This window comes from Sardina pilchardus, chromosome 10 (genome assembly GCF_963854185.1).
Source record: "Sardina pilchardus chromosome 10, fSarPil1.1, whole genome shotgun sequence".
In the NCBI taxonomy this organism is placed as follows: Eukaryota; Metazoa; Chordata; class Actinopteri; order Clupeiformes; family Clupeidae; genus Sardina; species Sardina pilchardus.
In genome coordinates this window covers 3876794-3900287 of record NC_085003.1, presented here as the reverse complement: position 1 = coordinate 3900287, position 23494 = coordinate 3876794, and the positions used below count along the sequence as shown (strand labels likewise).

The 23494-nt window shown below is 39.8% G+C and overlaps 1 protein-coding gene across 3 annotated transcripts in view; it reads left to right on the top strand.

Annotated features, from left to right (window-relative positions):
* The first annotated feature begins 769 nt into the window (after window positions 1-769).
* tigara (TP53 induced glycolysis regulatory phosphatase a) overlaps window positions 770-23494 on the top strand; it is a 38212-nt gene continuing 15487 nt past the window's right edge. The window contains exon 1 of one of the 3 annotated variants that reach the window (XM_062547435.1): window positions 770-866. In XM_062547435.1, coding sequence (XP_062403419.1) covers window positions 835-866 — 32 coding nt within the window. In that variant the 5' untranslated portion in view covers window positions 770-834. The remainder of the gene's footprint in view (window positions 867-23494) is intronic. The other 2 variants (XM_062547437.1, XM_062547436.1) reach the window with 2 other exon arrangements.

The window sequence follows — 23494 nt, the reverse complement described above, 5'->3', positions numbered from 1 at the left end:
GTCCTTTAACTAGAATAACGTTAATAATGCATCATTTTGTATTGAATCTAGAGCTTTAATATGTATTACTGTTTCTCTTTTTAGATGTTTATGTTTTTACTTTTTTACATGGCGCCCCTTCAAACAGTTTGTAGAATAGCCTCTTTGTGCTCTAAAAATGGGTGAAGTTGCACCACACTTACTTTATATTTCTTTGAATGACACTTCAATACATTAGAAATGTTCTCCAAAAATGGCATCAAATATTTGAATTATATATCGCAGGCCTAACTAGGCCTATTGCATTTTAGAAATTGAAAAAAGAATCAAATAAAAAATATACATTTGTTTCTAAAGCTAAAAAAGGCTTGTCCTCTTGTATGACATACAGTATGTAGGCTATCCTCTGTGACAGCCAGAAGACATCAGTAGACATTTTTCTGTCACATCAAAGGATCATGTAGGCTAGGCTATAATATTGTCAATTAATTACCATATTGCTATAGGCCTATCTTAACTCAGTTGGTACAGTAGGCCTATATAGGCTACATTTGCAAGTTTCCATAATTATGTTTTTTATTTATTTATTAGAATTGTTTTAGTTACAGTTGAGTAGGCTATAGGCCATGAAAACCACTCCATTGCCATTTTGATGTATTGTATGTAGCCTATGCATTTCTATAACCTTGGGGAATCCCACTCATTTAGGAATGCTACAAGAGCCAATCAAAGCGAAGACTGACTCAGATAGGCTGCTAAATTTGTCTTAAGAAAGCAGGTTGCTGATCCTCTCAGTTTATTTGCAAGTGACTGTGAAATTGTGGACTCTGACGAGTGAAGCTCCAATAGCAGGCTATGATACCTTGTATTCTAACATTAGTGCGACAGTAAGTAACATCAGTTTTGTCAATTTAATCATAACGCCATTAGGCTATGCCTGTCATGCGCTGCATGTGTTATAGCAATTGCCTAACCCCGGTTAATGCCACGCAAAGGCCATTGCCTCGACGCCAGGCATGATATTAACCTTTCGAAGTTTTGTGTCGTCTGTATGCTTCGCTCACCACCGAATCAGTAGTCAGAATGGCGAACCCCATGGACGGCCATGCTGAAACATTAGGCAGCTAATCTTATTGGTTTGCCCCTTTCTTGCTCTCATTTAGCTAGTTAAAAAACGACTGGCAAATAGTCGCAGTAAGTTCCATTTTTTAGTGCGGTTCGCTTTCACACCGTGATTAATTGCAACCGGACCAGAATTTATAAACAAAAGCACATGTGCTAGGTCGTTCAACCATTGGCTGGTAAACGTGTAGGTGGGGTGAAGAATAGGAAGTCAAAAGGCGCGTTCAAGTTGGCTGCGCAGCACAAAAACTGCGCAGCACAAGATGCACGTGGTTAAAAATCTGTCCACGATGGTCTAGATGGGCGTGTTTTCGACTCGGCAGTCGGTATCACATGGCCTCAACTTATCGCGGGAGCAAGGCGTGGCCAGGCGGCTGCTCCGCAAAAGAGCAGCCGGTCTGGAGGTACTGCGGAGAGCAGTGGAGCCTAGACCCTGCCTTCATGACGTCAGGTCTTTGCCCTAATTGGCTTTTACATCCCTGACGTGTGTGCAGGTGTTTAGATGCCTCCCCATATCCACAAGAGTCCGTGCGGGTCCGTGCCTCGTGATTCGTCACATGGTCAAGTCTAGACCACGGGAAGTAGAGAGTGTACAACTTCATAGCAGCGTTTGCATCCCCGCCCCTGCTGCCACCGGCAGCTCTCGTTGCTGCAAAAGGTCATTTGGAGTTGAACTTGAACACGGCTATTGTCAAAGTTGGCCCACGTAAATACTATGTTTGCGTACTGTACTCGTTATTATCCTAGCAATATAGTTTATACAGTTACAGCTTTGCAGAAGTGCTTGAGCGTCAAGACCGTTTGATGCAAGTTTAACAATATCATGCTCGTAATTTTGCAACGACGAAGACGTGCAACAAAACAGCTGAGAAGAGCTCTCATGTGTGTCCAACATGCTAACAGCAGGCCTACGGAAGACGGAACGGGTAGGAGATGCAAAATCAAATTATTGTTGGCAAAAAAAGCGTTAGCCCACTGCTGCTTACAGCTGTTGTGCGTCACGGAGCTATCCTACATTTCCCATAATGCGCAAAAACTACGGGAGCTCGTCAAATCGAAAAAAGGTAGATTTCTGTAACTGGGTCGGATCGAGGTCGGTCTGCTTTCACACCATAAACGAACCGCACCAGGGTTCGATAGGAACCGCTCCGAGACCACCTCCTCAGCTGGGTCTCGGTCCGCTTGTTTGGTCCGCACTAGAACCAAGCAAGAAACGAACTTGAGTTCGTTAGGCCCATTCATGCTCAACGTGTGGCAATTTACGTCCGTATTTTGTACGCACGTTCTATCCGGTGGTGTATTCATACCTCCGTCCGTATTTTACGTGTGAATGCATAGCGCCCCCACTTTTTCGTGTGGTATTCGTGTGGTAGTGCTCGGTATTGCAACGTTTCATCCGTTTCATCCGTAATCATAAGCCCCTCAATTTCGTGTCAAAGTACGGACGAAATCAACGGAATGAACGTTTGAAACACTCCACACGTATCCGTATCCGTATTTTACGTTGAGCATGAATGGGGCTTAAAATCGAACTAAACAAGGCAGGTGTGAATACCCCCATAGGCTAACCAGAAAATAAGTCTGAGGTAAGGTTATATTGCGAGATGTCTGCCAGTCAGTTTATGTTATGTTAGCAAACTTGACCTGCCCACAAAGTAGTTTACTGCTTGTTGGCGAAGTGGTCATTTAAAAACGTCACGGACAAATAGACAGTTTATAAATGGATAACCCTTATTGTAACCAAAATATGTCTGCGTTGAATTGCAAAGCTTAGGGTGGTGAACATGGGTAAAGTGGGACACTTTTGGAAAATCCAACTTCTCAGCTCTATAAGCAAACACTCTAGTAGGCCTATTATTTATCAATATAAGATATTTTTGTAAAGCTTATAGGTTGTCCTTTACATAATCAAATCATTATAATTAAGTAGCCTAATCATTGACACAGACCGAATGAAACTCCTTCAAAGCTCAACTGACACACCCCCATATTTTGGGGGGGCACATTGGTAAAGTGGGACACAGCATATTGTCAAAGTGGGACAGTGTAATTTCCAATGGGAACCATTTTTGTCATGGGAATAAAAATGGAAACATTAACATGTGTTTTATTTATTATTCTTTATTATTAGTATATAGCATCATTATTTAGTGTTATTCATTTTATACAATCATGTTAGTGAGCTAGCTAGTAATGAGAGCTAGCATGCTATTTGGTAATGAAAATATGTAGGCCTACATTCAAAAGAAAACTACATTAAAATGGTTTAAATCATAATATAGGAGCAAAATATGAAGTTACATAAAGGTTTACGATGCAAAATAGCACTTTTTTTGTGCCCTGTCCCACTTTACCAATACACTACTGGTAAAGTGGGACGGCAGGAAATTTGCCCGTAATTAAAACATTGAATCAAATAAATGACTATTTATTTTTTTGATACTTAACGTAGTCACATGAAAACAACTTAAAGGGATAATCCGGAGTGAAATGCACTTTAGATAAATTTTTCGGACTATTGGGAGTACGTACGTTGAGTTGACACCAAAATCATGTCATTCGGATGTATTTTGAGAAAGTTCGAGCTCACCGTTTTTAGCCAAAACTCGTTAGCCTGGAAGTGACTCGGGCATGTCCTTTCGCCGCTACAAAACGCTATTTTTATACCTCTTTTACTGTTCCAAACAACACTACACTTGCGTGGTAGTGAGTAGAGGGTCCCTAAAGCCAAACCGAAGTATCCCCACGTCTTTATGTGGTCGGATAGAGAGTCCAGAATGAATTTAATCGAGTCAGTACCTTTCCGGAAATGGCGCTGCTGCAGCTAGCAACGCTGAAACAACACTTTATTAACATTTCCGGAAAGGTACGGACTCGATTAAATTCATTCTGGACTCTCTATCCGACCACATAAAGACGTGGGGATACTTCGGTTTGGCTTTAGGGATCCTCTACTCACTACCACGTAAGTGTAGTGTTGTTTGGAACAGTAGAAGAGGTATAAAAATAGCGTTTTGTAGCGGCGAAAGGACATGCCTCAGTCACTTCCAGGCTAACGAGTTTTGGCTAAAAACGGTGAGCTCGAACTTTCTCAAAATACATCCGAATGACATGATTTTGGTGTCAACTCAACGTATGTACTCCCAATAGTCCGAAAAAATGATCTAAAGTGCATTTCACTCCGGATTATCCCTTTAACATACACATTTAAGGTTTGCTGGACTTAACACAATTTGCCTCAAGTTCATTAACAATCATTGTTTTTTGGGCTCCTGGCTTTGAAAGTAGTCTGGTCATATCATGACATCACACCCACACTGCCAATAGTATTTAACCCCTTACATCCCAGAGATCTTTTGGCAATAGGTTTTAATAGACAAGTCATAACTACATTGGAGATATGAAAAAGCATAGCTGTCCCACTTTACCAGTTGTCCCTACCAATGTTCACCCTATGTCAGTGCAGCTAGCACTCCCCAGGCAGCATGAAACACCGGGTATCAACCATAGACAGTAAAAGTATCAACACACTGGACAAGTTGAGCAATCACAGTCCCTGCGCTATACGTCGCGTCGAGACGAGGACGTCCTGAAATGGGCGTGCACCCCTCCACACCTGGGTAACATAACTGGAAAGGAAAGACATTCAGCCTGCCATTTTTCTTTCCCTAAACTGTTCACCTCCACTTCCTGCTGTACTGCATTCTGATGTATCCTCTCTCTCCTGTTCTTCAGATAGTTAGGGTTAAATCACAAAATTTGAAAATACATAAGTTATTGTAAAGATGTTACATAGAGGTTATTTACGAGGTATTGTATTAGCCTACTTCACTGAATACATTGTTGTGGGTCACAAAGCTGTAGCCTATTGTTAAATTGTACTTTTATTTTTTTACTTAACATGAAAGCTTAAGAGAAGTAACCACATTATACACTAATCCGGCGAAACACTGAAGTAACGCAGCGCCGCCATTACTGTGTGGCTGGCTGTTAAGTTCCATAGGCGGTTTTTGCACAGGTTAGCTGTAATAAATACACGTCCTTATACCTTATGTTGTTAATAAATTACCTTCATCGGTAAGTTTTGGCTACAGTCTGACATCATCTACCCAATGTTCCCTTTCACCTGACATTTTCTTTCATGAGCAGGACCTCTAGTCTTGTTAGACATTCTCTGACAGGGTGCTTTCATTGAAAAGCACAGGCAAGTGTCACTCGTTACACTCCGCAGGCACGCAGTAATGGCGATATTCAAGATGGCAGCGCCCATAAAGTTCGCGCTGGGTTTGTGTATAGGCCACAAGAAAACACGCTAACTTATCTCATACCTTGTAGTTAAATTCTACCCTGCTTGAAAAATGCAATGAAGTCACTCTCCTCCAAAAAACATCATTCTCTTAATTGACCTGCTGAAAAATGTTGAGAAGCCAGTCAAATAGACCTCTGAAGTTCGCCTACAAAAAGGAATCCAAAGCTGCCATCTTTGCCCATAGAGATCCGGGAGTTAACTGAAGCTAACTGCCTACGGCAAGTTGCATTGTAAGTTAGCTCTGAGGTAGCAAAGAAGTATCTTCACCTACTAAAAATCACAGTATCCACTAGACGGCAGTGGAGAAAACTGTGTAGCGAAAACGTCTGCATTTCCAATGGCATCATCCCCGCGAGAGTTTAACAGGTCACTCATTCTTGAGAATTTGGATAAAACATGTCTCACTAAGAAAAGTGCAAATTCTGTTGGAAATGAATACCATACCATAAATAAAAGGAATCAAGGTTATAATCAGGGGGTCCTTTGCACATTTGTGAGGTTCTTTTAACGTTTTTTTTTTTTTTAATTATTATTAATTTAATGATTATATGCTGGCCTATACCCTACAAAATCAGTTGTCCTCGAATAGGAGATGATAATTTTGACTTGATTAAAAACACTAAAAGCAATAATTTAAGTGAATGATACCTTTACCACATTGATACCTTTACCACATTGATACCTTTACCATATTGTTACCTTTACCACATTGTAATATGTATTAAATGTATTAAAAACAATAGTTTTGAACAATATTTACTATTATTTTGTGGCTGCTCAAAATGTGTCCCACATATTTGTCACCACTGTCAGATAGTTATAAAAAGCAATAAAATCAGGCAACTACGAGGTCTACTGCATTCTTAAGGACCCCATTTTCAAACCTTCAGCCGTACTGCATGCTCAAGATCACTCAAGCTCCCATTAGTTTGCTATTTTCTCTTAAAGTTGTTTATATTTTTGGACACTGCAACTGTCACAACCATGTCAACACCATCTCTTTGGTATACAAAATAGTAGAAGATTATAAAATAAATATATACTTCTTAAGAAGAGGTCTGAAGTAGCTAGCAACAGGGTGGAAACAAGGTGGCTAATGTGAACAATTCATGCATATCATGTGAAAGAGTAGGTTTTTGTCACCACCGTCAGATGTCACCACCGTCAGGTTTTCTGCATAATGATGGTGAAAAAAACCCTCCAATGCAGGGCTGTACACTTAGCTTAGCTTTTTCACTAGGAGCACAGGTGCTCCTAAATTTCAAAATTTAGGAGCACAGAACATTTTTTAGGAGCACTATGAAATTTCCTTGAAAACCTTATTGCCTTAAGCAGGATACAGATCATTCACATCAGTGGCAATCCTTGTCTCTGCTCAAACCCTCCACACACACAGAAAATGGCTTGTCTTGTTTCTATTTCATATTTTGAATTCAGAATGTTTACATTTTGTTAACAATTTATAGCATTTCAGGATCTGCATAATTACTTATAGCTTAAAATATTCATTAATTTGAATACTTCATATTGATTACACTTGTCTTTAATGATATTACAGGGGTGGTGTGGGTCTAATTGAGTGCCTGTCACTTTAAGAAGTACCGTAGGCCTACGTGAACATAATTATTTAGTTTCATTCGGTTTTAGGAAAATAGTCACACATAGTTCAAGGATACATGTTTTCATTAAATAACATGAATGTTCAAAAAACTAGCAAAGGTAAAGACATATATCTGGTGTAATAGAAAAGATGAATGTTAACTTCTGATTTAGGTATCCTATTATGGCATTGTGAGTTGTCCCATTCACTTTTTCCTTGGTCATGTTTAATTCGCTGGGTGCTTAACTTACAGTGGGTACGGGTTGAGAATGCACCTTTTCCCACGGGACTCCCGAAGAGATCCCGCAGGCTGTCAAGCCGATTTTTTTCGAGGCTAAGGCAATGTACCCAAACAACCACCAGGTGGCAGAAAGTTTCAACCCGCATTTCAACATTTAATGATGAAGAACGCATATCCGTCAATAGTCGAGTCCTAAATCTGATTTAATCATTAAAATGAAGGTGATGACTGGCGAAACTAAAAACTAGAAAATCGCCTACAACCTAACGCCGACACAGCTGATTCTTTGATTGATTCTAAGCTGTTTTGATGTAGGGGATGGGTAAACTGGCGCGCTACAAACATGCTACCAATCAAATGTAATATTAGTAGGACTAGCCTACTTAGACACTTTAGTCATAGGCAACGTTGCCATGTTAATTTGGGCTAGAAGTGCTTGCTTGTGGTGGCGCTCCTGTCCGCTGCTTCTCCCGAATTGTGTTTGGCAAATTTGGTATTGGGGGAAACGCGGAGAAAAGAGATGGTCAGTCCTCGTATTTTTTCTTCACGTTTCGGCTAAGTAATAAGTTAAAGTCTTCTTCCGTATTGAACAGACGCTCGGCATGTCAGATTGCAGTTGCAGAGTTTTCGAATGTTTTACAACCCAGCTGGTATCCCCTGTTCATTCCGACATATCCCCACGGCGGTATTTAACTTTTTTTTTTCAAACAACGTGCCATTCCGACATGAGGTCATTAATAGGCTATTAATGTCATAACTATTAGGCTATCATTAGGTTTACTATGCATGGCTGTAGGCAGCTATGAGGCCACTGAGATCTGGACCTCATCGGTTTTGAGAGCTGGAAATACATGTTTGCTAAATATCGGTAGGCCTATATTGTTGTGCATGTTGCGTTCGCGACTCGGGGAAGTGAAAGCAGTTCTGTATAGACATTGCAAGTTTTCATGGTGATCATCGGCTGTAGCTGATTATGAAAGCCGATTGGAATAAGTTTAGAGCGAACGTTTCAACTATGTTTGCCATGGTAGACAAAAACACTCAAATAAAACAATAGCCTAAACTAGAAATGCAATTCCAAGGAATTACCAGTGCATGAAAATGCAAAAATAGATAGATAATGTAGATATGGTTACTAAGGTGTAGCTAGGGTAAACATGGTGGTTGCATAGTTTACAGAGTGTTGATAGTGTGAAGGTAGACAGTTTAAAGATGAAACATTCCAGTTCTAACTTAACTAATGATTTATATTCATGTTAAAATGTTGATTAGCTAACTTAGCTAATGATTTCTAGCAGTTACGCTAAAATGCTAATTATGCTAGCAATGCTAACTTTACTAACAATGCTAACCAGGTTGATTAGCTAACTTAACCGATGATTTCTAGCAGTAATGCTAAAAATGCTAACAATGCTAACTATGCTAAAAATGCTAACCAGGTTGATTAGCTAACTTAGCTAATCATTTCTAGCAGTTATGCTAAAAATGCTAACTATGCTAACAATGCTAACAATGCTAACTATGCTAACCATGCTAACTAGCTAACTTGCTAGTGAGGACTTTTATTTTGAAACATTTGTTGCTAGGGTATCCATGGTGGCCACTATCAGGAAACAAGAAGTTACTGCAATATAATGATGTTGGTTGCTATGGAAACGGTCATAAACGCTTAATTTTAATGGTTGCTATGTTGGTTGCTAGGTACATGGAGGTTTCATGTAGTTGACCGGAGGCATGGCTGATGATAACTGACAGTGGGAATGGTTGAACAGTTAAATAGATTAGTAGTTTCAATGGTTAAATGATTTAATAGTGTATTATTGCAGTGAGGACTTTAATTTTGAAACAGTTGTGGACAGAGGAAACAGTTTAACAGGCATGTGTAGTCTTCACAGAGAATGTATGCTTAAAGCCTGAGAGAGAGAGAGAGCTGCTGCAGCTGGCCTGGCCACCTGGCAGAAGATTCTAATTGCCCTATTATGATGTCATAATCACAATGTTAAGTCTATGGGGAAATTGTCATTTTAATTAATTAATAGTTAAAAAAGTATAAAAGTTACAAAGTTGAAAAATACAAAGCCCGGATGGCCTAAGTAAGACCTACGCAGCGCAGTTTGAATGAAGTTTCTACGTTAAACGGTTGAAGCTCCATTAAGTGCGTTAGAAGAAGAAGAATAATAACTAGAAATGCAATTCCAAGGAATTACCAGTGCATGAAATGCAAAAATAGATAGATAATGTAGATATGGTTACTAAGGTGTAGCTAGGGTAAACATGGTGGTTGAATAGTTTACAGAGAGTTGATAGTGTGAAGGTAGACAGTTTAAAGCTGAAACATTCCAGTTCTAACTTAACTAATGATTTCTATTCCTGTTAAAATGATAACTATGGTAACAATGATAACCAGGTTGATTGTTAACTTAGCTACTGATTTCATGCAGTTATGGTAAAAATATTAACTATGCTAACTATGCTCACAGTGCTAACCAGGTTGTTTAGCTAACGTAACTGATGATTTCTAGCAATAATGCTAAAAATGTTAACTATGCTAACAATGCTAAAACTGCTAACAATGCTAACCAGGTTGATTAGCTAACTTAGGTGATGATTTTTGCAGTTGTGTTAAAAATGCTAACTATGCTAACAATGCTAACTATGCTAAAAATGCTAACCAGGTTGATTAGCTAACTTAGCTAATCATTTCTAGCAGTTATGCTAAAAATGCTAACTATGCTAACAATGCTAACTATGCTAACCATGGTAACTAGCTAACTTGCTAGTGAGGACTTTTATTTTGAAACATTTGTTGCTAGGGTATCCATGGTGGCCACTATCAGGAAACAAGAAGTTACTGCAGTATAATCATGTTGGTTGCTATGGAAACGGTCATAAACGCTTAATTTCAATGGTTGCTATGTTGGTTGCTAGGTACATGGAGGTTTCATGTAGTTGACTGGAGGCATAGTTGATGATAACTGACAGTTGGAATGGTTGAACAGTTAAATAGTTGAGTAGTTTCAAGGGTTAAATGATTTAATAGTGTATTATTGCAGTGAGGACTTTTATTTTGAAACAGTTGTGGACAGAGGAAACAGGATATGTAGTCTTCAGAGAGATTGTATGCTTAAAGCCTGAGACAGAGAGAGCTGCTGCAGCTGGCCTGGCCACCTGGCATAAGATTCTAATTGCCCTATTATGATGTCATAATCACAATGTTAAGTCTATGGGGAAATTTTAATAGTTTTTAATTAATAGTTCAAAAAGTATAAAAGTTACAAAGTTGAAAATTACAAAGCTCCCATGGCCTAAGTAAGACCTACGCAGCGCAGTTTGAATGAAGTTTCTACGTTAAACGGTTGAAGCTCCATTAAGTGCGTTAGAAGAAGAATAATAATAACTAGAAATGCAATTCCAAGGAATTACCAGTGCATGAAAATGAAAAAAAATATAGATAGATGATGTAGATATGGCTACTAGGGTGTAACTATGGTAAAGATGGTGATTGTATAGTTTACAGAGAGTTGATGTGTGAAGGTAGACAGTTTAAAGCTTAAACATTCCAGTTGTAACTTAACTAATGATTTCTAAAAGGTATGTTAAAATGTTAACTATGTTAACAATGATAACCAGGTATATTGGTTTACTTAGCTAATGATTTCTAACAGTTATGGTAAAAATGCTAACAATGCTAACTATGTTAACAATGCTAACCAGATTGATCAGCTAACTTAACTAATGATTTCTAACAGAAATGTTCAAAATGCCAACTATGCTAACAATGCTAACTATGCTAACAATGCTAACCAGGTTGATTAGCTAACTTAGCTAATCATTTTTAACAGTTATGCTAAAAATGTTAACTATGCTATGCTAACCATGCTAACTAGCTAACTTGCTACTGAGGACTTTTATTTTGAAACATTTGTTAATAGGGTATCCATGGCTGCCACTATCAGGAATAAAGAAGTTACTGTAGTGAAATCATGTTGGTTGCTATGGAAACGGTCATAAACGCTTAATTTTAATGGTTGCTATGTTGGTTGCTAGGTACATGGAGGTCTCATGTAGTTGACTGGAGGCATAGTTGATGATAACTGACAGTGGGAATGGTTGAACAGTTAAATAGATTAGTAGTTTCAATGGTTAAATGATTTAATAGTGTATTATTGCAGTGAGGACTTTTATTTTGAAACAGTTGTGGACAGAGGAAACAGTTTAACAGGTATATGTAGTCTTCACAGAGAATGTATGCTTAAAGCCTGAGAGAGAGAGAGAGCTGCTGCAGCTGGCCTGGCCACCTGGCAGAAGATTCTAATTGCCCTATTATGATGTCATAATCACAATGTTAAGTCTATGGGGAAATTTTAATAGTTTTTAATTTATAGTTTAAAAAGTATAAAAGTTACAAAGTTGAAAAATAAATAGCACGGGTGTCCTAAGCAAGACCTACGTTACAAAGTTTGAATGAAGTTTCTACGTTAAACGGTTGAAGCTGCATTAAATGCGTTAGAAGAAGAATAATAAGAAGAAGAAGCCTAGGAAGAACAGTACAGTGCATTTTCATGCACTGTAATAAGAAAAAGCCTAGGAAGAACAGTACAGTGCATTTTCATGCACTGTAATAACTAGAAATGCAATTCCAAGGAATTACCAGTGCATGAAAATGCAAAAATAGATAGATAATGTAGATATGGTTACTAAGGTGTAGCTAGGGTAAACATGGTGGTTGCATAGTTTAAAGAGAGTTGATAGTCTGAAGGTAGACAGTTTGAAGATGAAACGTTCCAGTTCTAACTTAACTAATGATTTCTATTCATGTTAAAATGTTGATTAGCTAACTTAGCTAATGATTTCTAACAGTTACGCTAAAAATGCTTATTATGCTAGCAATGCTAACTTTACTAACAATGCTAACCAGGTTGATTAGCTAACTTAACCGATGATTTCTAGCAGTAATGCTAAAAATGCTAACTATGCTAACAATGCTAAATTTGCTAACAATGCTAACCAGGTTGATTAGCTAACTTAGTTGATGATTTTTTGCAGTTATGCTAAAAATGCTAACTATGCTAACAATGCTTACTATGCTAACCATGCTAACTAGCTAACTTGCTAGTGAGGACTTTCATTTTGAAACATTTGTTGCTAGGGTATCCATGGTGGCCACTATCAGAAAACAAGAAGTTACTGCAGTATAATCATGTTGGTTGCTATGGAAACGGTCATAAACACTTAATTTTAATGGTTGCTATGTTGGTTGCTAGGTACATGGAGGTTTCATGTAGTTGACTGGAGGCATAGTGGATGATAACTGACAGTTGGAATGGTTGAACAGTTCAATAGTTGAGTAGTTTCAATGGTTAAATGATTTAATAGTATTATTGCAGTGAGGACCTTTATTTTGAAACAGTTGTGGACAGAGGAAGTAGTGAAACAGGATCTGTAGTCTTAATGATATTGTATGCTTAAAGCCTGAGACAGAAGGTGCCTCTCATAGCGTTTTCGCGTCCTCTCTCGCTCCTCACTGATCTACATAAAGAATGATGGAGCGGCAACAATGGGATAGTCTAGCCCTTCTTCTATCTTTCTTTATGTAGATCATTGAGGATCGAGGAGCGAGGGAGGACATATAAACGCTGCTTGAGAGGGACCCACAGTAAATACTTTAAAAGTTGTATGTAGATAGTCTAATTAATGTTGATAGACAGAATGTTTAATGGATGTTGATAGGCAGATTGTTTAATAGATATTGATTGACAGTTTAATGGGTGGATGAGTGAATGGTCTGAAGAAGATGAATGGATAGAAGGTTGGATGGAATGTGCCTTATATTCTTGTTAAGAGAGACACTGATACAGCTCTCTGAGAGTAGTTGACACAGGTGTAATCAATTTAACTGGCTAGTCTTAAGAGAGCCAGAGTACTCTTAAATTCTGAGACAGAGTAAATCATTTAAAAGTTGAATGTAGATAGTCTAATTAATGTTGATAGACAGAGAGTTTAATGGATGTTGATAGACAGATTGTTTAATAGATGTTGATAGACAGTTTAATGGGTGGATGAGTGAATGGTCTGAAGAAGATGAATGGATAGAATGTTGGATGGAATGTGCCTTATATTCTTGTAGAATGGAGAGACACAGCTCTCTACTGAGAGTAGTGGATACAGATACAGGTGTAATCAATTTAACTGGCTAGTCTTAAGAGAGCCAGCCTGAGACAGAGTAGATTGTTTAAAAGTTCAATGTAGAGCGTCTAATTGATGTTGATAGGCAGACTGTTTAGAATGGGTGGATGAGTGAATGGTTTGAAGAAGATGAATGGATATAAAGTTGGATGGAATTAGGAGGACTTATTTTGATACTGTTGTGCGCAGAGGATACAGGGGAACAGAATATGTAGTCTTCAGAGAGGAGCCTGAGAGAAACTGACAGTTGGTGCCCAGGTGGCTGACCAGCTGGGGTAACATTCTAATTGCTGCCGTGATGTCATAATGAGCAATGTTAAGTCTATGGGGAAATTGTAATAGTTTTTAACTAATAGTTTAAAAAGTATAAAAGTTACAAAGTTGAAAAGTCATAGCACACATGTCCTAAGTAAGACCTACGTAACGCAGTTTGAATGAAGTTTCTACGTTAAACGGTTCTAGCTGATTTGCGTGCGTTAGAAGAAGAATAATAAGAAGAAGCCTAGGAAGAACAGTACAGTGCATTTTCATGCACTGTAATAAGAAGTTTTGGAATAACAGTACAGTGCATTTTCATGCACTGTAAAAATAACTGTAGTGCGTAATGGACACTGCTCTATATCCTAAATAATTTTCGAGGTTCGCCATTTGGTAATATGACCTATCCTTACTGACAATAATTTAGATTGAGCACAACTAAAGTTGCACGAAGGCAAAATACAGTCCTAAAAGCCTATTCTATATAGCCGGGCCAATTAGCCTATATTGTAGATGTGCAAAAGCAGCATTTGCGTGCGTGCTTGCCGGTGAGGTGTAGCCTACAAAAATGAGCATAACATCTGATTATTAAAGTATGGCTATAGGATATAGGCTACTGGTAAGAGAAGAGCTGGTTTAAAATTCAAGTGTAGTAAAAAAGTTTGTGCACATCCCCGGTCAAGGTGCAGAACAAGAGTAAATCATAAAAAATGGAAAAAGGTTCGCACACTTGAAATCCTTCTTTTTCAATTTTCTTTTCTTTTCTTTAGCACAAAGGAATGACGTTTCGACCGTGTGGTCTTCTTCAGATTAAAATTCAAGTAACGTGCGCTATTTAACCCCTCGAGACCGACTGTATTGCAGTCTGCTGACACAGCCAGACGACTCTCCCAACCCATTCATTTGTTTTGGGCACGAATGAATGGGTTTGCCCTTAGTTTAAATGGAGGCCGGGGAGAGCGCGCGGCAGCTATTGTTATGTATGGAGCTGGCTTAACAAAGTTATATATGTGCATTATATATATATAGATATATATATATATTCCTGCATGCTGCATTACCGTGACCCTTGTGGATGATTTTTTCTCATTGGAATACAGCAGGAAAGGATGCCTTTTATCTAACAAACGCAAAAGCTGAGATTGTTGGAAGGACTAGGCTACTCAACAAACTTGTTTTTCGTTTCTGGGAGATCTCGTTATCGTTTTGGATTGTCGGATTTTTATACTTATTGTTTGGACTTATGGACAATGAACTTTGAGGGGTGGTTGTTAGTGCTTTACAAAGCTTTGTGTTAATAAGTGTCGGTCCTCCTGTCCTTCAGCTCACTGCGCGATGCAGTTGTGCATAGTGGCCACGAAGTCATTAACTGTTTACGACACAATACAGTGTGATATTTGTGTTTTTCGTTTCTTAGATTTAATGCATGTTTGACATGTAAACAGGCCTTCTGTCCGTTAACTTAAAGCCTGCTTTTGCATGGGGTGCTCGCATCCGCCCGTAACCTTATGGCTATTAGGCTTAGGCTATTATGTGCATACTGCGTAGTGGCAGTATACTCTTGATTATAATAAGAGGCAAATTGTTACAGGACAACTTAAACTGACTTCCCCAATGCTTCCCCGCAGCACATTACATTTTAAAAGCATATAATATAGGATGATCAAAGTCTATGGACTTGCTATATTAAATCCAGTAGCCTAATAATTAGGCTATGTGCCACGTCCGATTTCGCAAGTGATGTAGTAGGCTACATTTAAAAATCGACAGCCGTCTGTGAGACTATCCATTTCATGAAGAGCAATTGTCTTGTGCGATCATTCCCCCTCCCCCACACTCGTCTAACCAGTTCACTAGACATTATAGCCTACCTATATGCAGCATTGAGGACGACTGCCTCTCTCTCGACAGACACTTGAGCCTGACACTAGGGCTCGGGATCATGACATCAAAACTTCGCGGGCACAGCCATATTGGCAGCTTCACTCCTTAAGGCTGGCTTACATTGCACGATTTTGGCCTGTTTTAACAGTCGGCGACTAAAGCCTACCTTACATTGACAGACTTTGCAAAGATTTGGAAAAGATTTTTGAAAGACTACTGTCTCAGACCCTCTCACATCTAAAGACAAATCATTGAGTTTCTAGTCACAGTCTAGTCACAGGCCAGTCTCAGATTAGGATTTTGCAAAGACTGTGGGTCACTATTTACAAGACTGCTGCTAGATTCCTTCAAATTATTTCCATCGTGCAATAGGCTACACGTCATCATTAACAGGAACTCACATAATAGCCTACTCATATCAAAGTAATTTTTTCGCGTTTCTGCAGCATTGTTTGATGTGTGACATCACTAACAGATATAGAGTTGTTCTGTCACGTAGAACAGCCGTCTAATAAATTATAAGAAATGAAATAACAAATAATCATATAGGCTACAGCTGTCGCCTATTTTGCCCCTTCCTGTTTCATGTTCGACCGTGGTTACTATTGGTTTTTAATGTTCACGTCACTATTTGCATGAGCCACGACTGAAAAGACTTCCGATAATATCAAACATGTTTGATATTGTCGTAACGGCAAAACTAGAAAAAGACTGCCTCCGACGGACTTAAAACCGCTAAGATTGGCACCTTACACTAAACGATTTAGATGACGGGAGCGCGCTGCGATTCTAGTACAACTCCCAAGATTGCCGCCCGATTTTGGAAATGTAGTCGCCGACTGTTAAAACAGGTCAAAATCGTGCAATGTAAGCCAGCCTTAAATTTCCAAAATCGGAAATCTTGGGAGTTGTACTAGAATCGCAGCGCGCTCCCGTCATCTAAAGCCTACCTTACATTGACAGACTTTGCAAAGATTTGGAAAAGATTTTTGAAAGACTAGTCTCAGACCCTCTCACATCTAAAGACAATTCATTGAGTTTTTAGTCACAGTCTAGTCACAGGCCAGTCTCAGATTAGGATTTTGCAAAGACTGTGGGTAACTATTTACAAGACTGCTGCTAGATTCCTTCAAATTATTTCCATCGTGCAATAGGCTGACACGTCATCATTAACAAGAACTCACATGATAGCCTACTCATATCAAAGTATTTTTTTCGCATTTCTGCAGCATTGTTTGATGTGTGACATCACTAACAGATATAGAGTTGTTCTATCTCGTAGAATAGCCGACTAACAAATTATAAGAAATGAAATAACAAATAATCATATAGGCTACAGCTGTCGCCTATTTTGCCCCTTCCTGTTTTCGTGTTCGCGAGAGGTTACTATTGGTTTTTAATGTTCACGTCACTGTTTGCATGAGCCACGACTGAAAAGACTTCCGATAATATCAAACATGTTTGATATTGTCGTAACGGCAAAACTAGAAGAAGACTGCCTCCGACGGATTTAAAACCTCTAAGAGTGGCACCTTGGGCCCCAGCCGTAGCGCGACTGGCTGGGGCACCTGCACCGCACGCCGGCGACCCGGGTTCGATTCCCGCCCGGTGGTCCTTTCCGGATCCCACCCCTACTCTCTCTCCTGCTTGTTTCCTGTCATACTCTCTACTGTCCTGTCCAATTAAAGGCATAAAAACCCCCAAAAAATAATCTTTAAAAAAAAGATTGGCACCTTGCACTAAACGATTTAGATGACGGGAGTGCGCTGCGATTCTAGTACAACTCCCAAGATTTCCGCCCGATTTTGGAAATTTTGTCGCTGACTGTTAAAACAGGCCAAAATCGTGCAATGTAAGCCAGCCTTTAATTGTTTAGTTTAAGGTGCCAATCTTAGCGGTTTTAAGTCCGTCGGAGGCAGTCTTTCTCTAGTTTTGCCGTTACGACAATATCAAACATGTTTGATATTATCGGAAGTCTTTTCAGTCGTGGCTCATGCAAATAAAATCGCTCAGAAATCGTTGTTTTGCTTGACTGACCAGTTTCATCGAAAACAGTAATATTTCCTCCCGCCCCCAGGGTCCCTATCCGCTATTGCAACCTTGCAGTTTCTGCAGGAGACGATCGCAAGAAGAACCACGCTTGCAAGTTATATATTTTTATATAGCCTATATATGTATAAATATACAGGCTAAAGCTGTCGGGGAAGCTCTGCAGAGAAATATGCAAGCATAAAACGAACGAAAAACGAAACCGAAACCAGAGATGTAATCGCCAATCCTGCATAGTTCCTCTTTAACCTGTGTTAACTTTGACTAAAAGCCCAATAAATAGACAAAAAATCGCCTGTACCTCTCAGCAGCTTGTGGAGTAGTGGTATAAGCATCTCACAGTCTGATGTTTTTGTCCACGACATCCAAGGTTCGAATCCAGCCATCGCTAACTAGGCTACATTGTTTCATTTCATTTTTTTTTTGCTATTTGCACAGCATGTGTGGCATTTAGGTGGTTAATGCTTAGATGAACATGTATTAGACATAAACTGGTGATGTTTTCAGCGATAGGCTATCCATGATATTCTCTCACTTGCAAACATTTTGTGAAAATGCGAACTCTCAGGGGCGGAGGCAGAGGAGAACGCGTTTAAGAAGTAGGCAGGGCCTTGTTGAATATTCACTGATTTTATGCAAATATCACCAGTGAACATACACACCAGTTAAACTGGAACACCGGCCCGCCACGCACTAGGTTATCATTGGCTGTTCGCTATTTTTTCCCAGCAACGATGTTGTGGTTAACATAAAGTAATGCTTTACACTCTTCTTAGAGAACGTTTACATTTACAATGTCAATATCAAAACAGCATGTTACATAGAGATGATGGGCTACTCTTTGAAATCTCTGCAGCAAATCTAATTTGCGTTATGTTAGGTTACTAATAACGTTACTCATAATGTAATTGGGAACGTGTTTGAGTGCGCATGAAAGGGAGAGAGAGCACCGGCTGGCTTGTCATTGTTGATAACTGATATCTCCTTTTTATAAGAAGCGTAGGCCTAAAAGAAAAACACAAAGACAACAGTAGTTCCACTACTCAAAGGTAAACTGTGGGTGTTTCTCAAAATCAAGAGCGCATCCTTGATAGAATGCTTTCTTTCGAGTCGGGTGCTAGAGAGACAAGGCTACACACCTTCCCAGTACCCTCCCCAGCTGTCAAGATCACATGCAATGGAACAGCCTAGCGAGTGTGGAAGTGCACGCCGGTGTTCCGACAACTGTGCAGCTGCACTTTCCTCTAAATAAACTTTTTTGAGTAGCCTACAGTATTTCCACATTCGACTTGGTCTTCACATATCACAATCCGTAGTTTATAATTATGTTAGTGTCAATGGAAAGTTATACCGGTAATTGGCAACGGCAACGGTAGCCTAATGTTAAACTTGTAGGCTACAAAGTTCGCATTGGGCGAAGTTCAGAGATAAATTAATAACAAAAGTCTATCACAACTTATTCATGCTCATTGACATATGCATTTATGATGATGCACAATAACTTGATATACAGCGCCCTCCTCAATTATTGGCACCCCTGGTTAAGATGCGTTAAAAGCCTTAAAATAAATACAATTTTTATTGTAGAAGCATACTCTCACACTGAAAATTCTAGAAACATGTAACCTTCAACTCAAGTGAATTTTAAGGTGGGGAAAAAAATCCCTGACTGAGAAATAATTATTCTTCATAAAATCACCTGTTCCACAATTATTGGCACCCCTAACAATTCCTAGGAAATAAATGTAATAGAGCTCCCCAGTCCCGCCCACAGCCTTGTCCGGAAGTAAAAATCCAATACAATTTCTCCATTGACAATTGGAGAATAAGCCATAACATCGTAACCGTCCAAGGTAGACTTAAAACCAGCTACGATGTGACTAAGCGATTATACCTGCTCATATAGATGTCAAAAGTTAATGGGGGCATCAACCTTGTTTTGAGAAAACAATGCTTTATTCACGATTTAACGAGAGAGTACTACACTACCCGACACCCTAACGTGTAAAACTGGTGAAAGCAGAGCCTTTGATTGGTAGAGATCGCCGTTGCCATGGCAATGCCAAACAAACTGTACTCAGCTTTTCCCGCGCCTATCGTCCAGCTTCGTCTCGCTGGAACTTCAAAACTTAAAATGGCTGCAGGGCTGATCAGGACCGATGTGTGGTCTTCCGAAAAATAACGGTTTTCTCATCTTGAAGGTTGAATTTACTCAATGGAAACGGTAGGAAGTAATCATCTTCTTTTCTCAGATTAATATGGAACCATGTTAAACTATCTTTAGGCTGCAAATGTTGGAAATGTGTGTACGTTTGCAAAGCATCCTGGGATTTGAGTTCTCTATCTCGGAATTTAAGATATGTACACAGTCTTGTACCTTTCGCTTTTTTTACATTTTCTGTTCATTTTTTCACTCGAAATTATAAGTTATATGCTTATGAGTCACATCGTAGCTGGTTAGCCTAAGGCATGGTCTAAAACTCTTTATATCCGAATTTTTCCAGAAGTCAATGGGAGAAATGAATGAGAATTTTACTTCCGGACAAGCACCTCTCTCGGAGGAGGGGCGGGACTGGGGAGCTCTATTAAAGTATCTCTGTAATTTCTGTCATTTCTGCAGTAGTTTACAAAGTCAATCAGAGTATGTAGGAACATTTATTTAGTAATTCTTAACATCCTGTTTCCCTGGGCTATAAATATGACGTGACACAGAGGCCATTTCTCTTCAACATGGGAAAGACAAAGGAACACACTGTTCAAGTAAGGCAGATGTGTGTCGACCTTCACAGGTAAGGCAATGGCTACAAGAAAATAGCCACTCGCACACCTGCCCATATCTATGGTCAGAGGAATCGTTAAGATGTTTAAAACAACTGGAGCAGTGGTAAACAAGCCTGGAAGAGGACGCAAGTTTATTTTGCCACCACGCATAGTGAGGAGGATGGTAAGAGAAATAAAAAAATCTCCAAAACTCACTGTTACAGAATTGCATCAAATGGTTGCATCTTGGGGTCACAAAGTCTCCAAAACAACCATCAGGCGCTATCTACATGCCAACAAGTTGTTGGGAGGGAGGCATGCAGGGAAAAAAACCTTTCTCACTCAAAATCATAAACACTAACCCTAACCCTCGCTTTGGACAAAGGCGTCTGCTAAATAACCATAACCATAACCAACAAACGTCTGGAGCGGTACTGGGCCTTCAACTGGGACCGTGTGCTTTGGACAGATGAGACAAAGTTAGAGCTTTTTGGCAACAGACACTCTAAGTGGGTCTGGCGTAACAAAAAGATGAATGCAGAACAGCACCTCATGCCCACTGTGAAGTATGGGGGAGGATCGGTGATGCTGTGGGCCTGTTTCTCTTCCAAAGGGCCTGGGAACCTTGTTAGGGTGCATGGCATCATGAATGCTTTGAAATACCAGGACATTTTAAATCAGAATCTGGTGGCCTCTGCCCGAAAGCTGAAGATGGGTCGTCACTAGCCTGATTACCATCGACTTTCAAAGGCTCTGCGAGACTTTAGTCTGACCAACAGCCTGTGCTAACACGGTTTCTCCAAGCACTGGTTGACCCGCCTCGTTTAAGTGCCTCGATTTGCTACTGGTCGATGTCAGAAAGCGGTTTGCCGAGTTTAAACCAATAACAACACTCTTTCCTCTGCCTTGAACACGCCTCTACCCAGAGCAGTTGGAGCTGCTCAAAGTTGATTGGTTCTCGACCAAAGGGGGCAGTTCCGCAGATTTCGGGAACTCAGAAATCCTTCCCGATTAGCAGTTGACCAGACCAGCGACAGCAAAAGCCTGAAGGCGTTACGTCACTGGGAGGGCGTGCCAGGCTAGGTCGTCACTGGGTCTTTCAGCAAGATAATGACCCTAAACATATGACCAAGTCTACACAGAAATGGTTCACCAGACACCGTATCAAGCTCCTACCATGGCCATCTCAGTTCCCAGACCTCAACCCCATTGAAAACCTGTGGGGTGAGCTGAAGAGGAGAGTGCAGAGGAGAGAACCCAGGTCGTTGGATGATTTGGAGATTTTGTGCAAAGAGGAATGGTCGAAGATCCCTCTTTCTGTTTTCTCTAATCTTGTGAAACATTATAAGACAAGATTAGATGCTGTTTTATTAGAAAAAGCGGGTTGTACAAAGCATTAACATCAGGGGTGCCAATAATTGTGGAACACATGATTTGATGTAAAATAATGATTTCTTAATGTGGGATTTTTTTCCTTCTAAATAAATGCACTTGTATTAAAGGTTGGATTTTACGTTTTTTTTTAATTGTGGTCCTATATTATTTGGAAAAAAATGAATTTATTAGAAGCTAAAGAATAGGGCTGGGCGATTATACGATCTCGATTTGTGATCGCGATCAAATTAAGTTCGATCACGGTGATCAGCTGTGGGTATACTTTCTCGATCACGTGCATAACATGCTGCAGCAAAGTGCACGACAACCATCACAACCCGCTTTCCTGGCACCGCACTGTCTGCATTAACCTGGCTTGGTCGCATATGCACCCAAAATTTTCAACAGTGCGCCTGAAAAAAATTCTAGGTCGCACTGGTGCACCTGACGCGGCTCGGGTGAAAGCATATATTTCTTTCACAAGTTGCCATGTAAACGTGGCTAGACTATGCGTGCAACTTTACCAAAATGTATAGAAGTAAACCCTCTCTCCTAGGACCGCTTTCTCTCGCTCTCCCTCTCTCTCTATCTCTCGTGCGCAGCGCGCTTAAAGGGATATTCCGCCATTTTTGGAAATACGCTCATTTTCCACCTCCCCTCGAGCAAAACAATCGATATTTACCTTGCTCCCGTTCATCCAGCCATTCTGTGAGTCTGGCGATACAACTTTTAGCTTCAGCCTAGCATAGATCATTGAATCGGATTAGACCATTAGCTTCTCGCCTGCTAGCTTCATGTTTAAAAGTGACTAAGATTTCTGGTAATTTTCCCATTTAAAACGTGTCTCCTCTCAAGTTAGAAAGTGCAATAAGACCAACTGAAAATGAAACCTGGCGTTTTTCTAGGCTGATTTGACATGGAACTACACTCTCATCTGGCGTAATAATCAAGGCAACTTGCAAACGTACCATAGGCGCAGTGATATCGTACGCAGCATCTGAAAATAGTCCCCATAGACAACAAGCAGTAGTAGTGCCAGTAGTTTGCAAGTTGCCTTGATTATTACGCCAGATGAGAGTGTAGTTCCATGTCAAATCAGCCTAGAAAAACGCCAGGTTTCATTTTCAGTTGGTCTTATTGCACTTTCTAACTTGAGAGGAGACACGTTTTAAATGGGAAAATTACCAGAAATCTTAGTCACTTTTAAACATGAAGCTAGCAGGCGAGAAGCTAATGGTCTAATCCGATTCAATGATCTATGCTAGGCTGAAGCTAAAAGTTGTATCGCCAGACTCACAGAATGGCTGGATGAACGGGAGCAAGGTAAATATCGATTGTTTTGCTCGAGGGGAGGTGGAAAATGAGAGTATTTCCAAAAATGGCGGAATATCCCTTTAATGAACACCCGCCCTAGCCTACATTCACAACCGTGAAATCAATGACGTAGGCCTATAGAAGACGACTAGCGAAATCATAATTAAAATCCGGTTAGCATAGCATACTGCACACATTTTATTAAAACTCTTGCATTCAAGTTGACTGATCATCTCAATGTTTTCCAACTCCAAAACTCAAAAGGGCCTTTCCCAAGGAGAAAAAGAATTGGCCTACCTTGAAACTTAAACACACGTGGGGAAACTGAACAGTCTAACCAGTAGACTATAATAAGCTAGCCAACTAATGCTATGCTACTTTGTTTACAATATTTTGAGGCTTCAAGCCGACAGCTGAA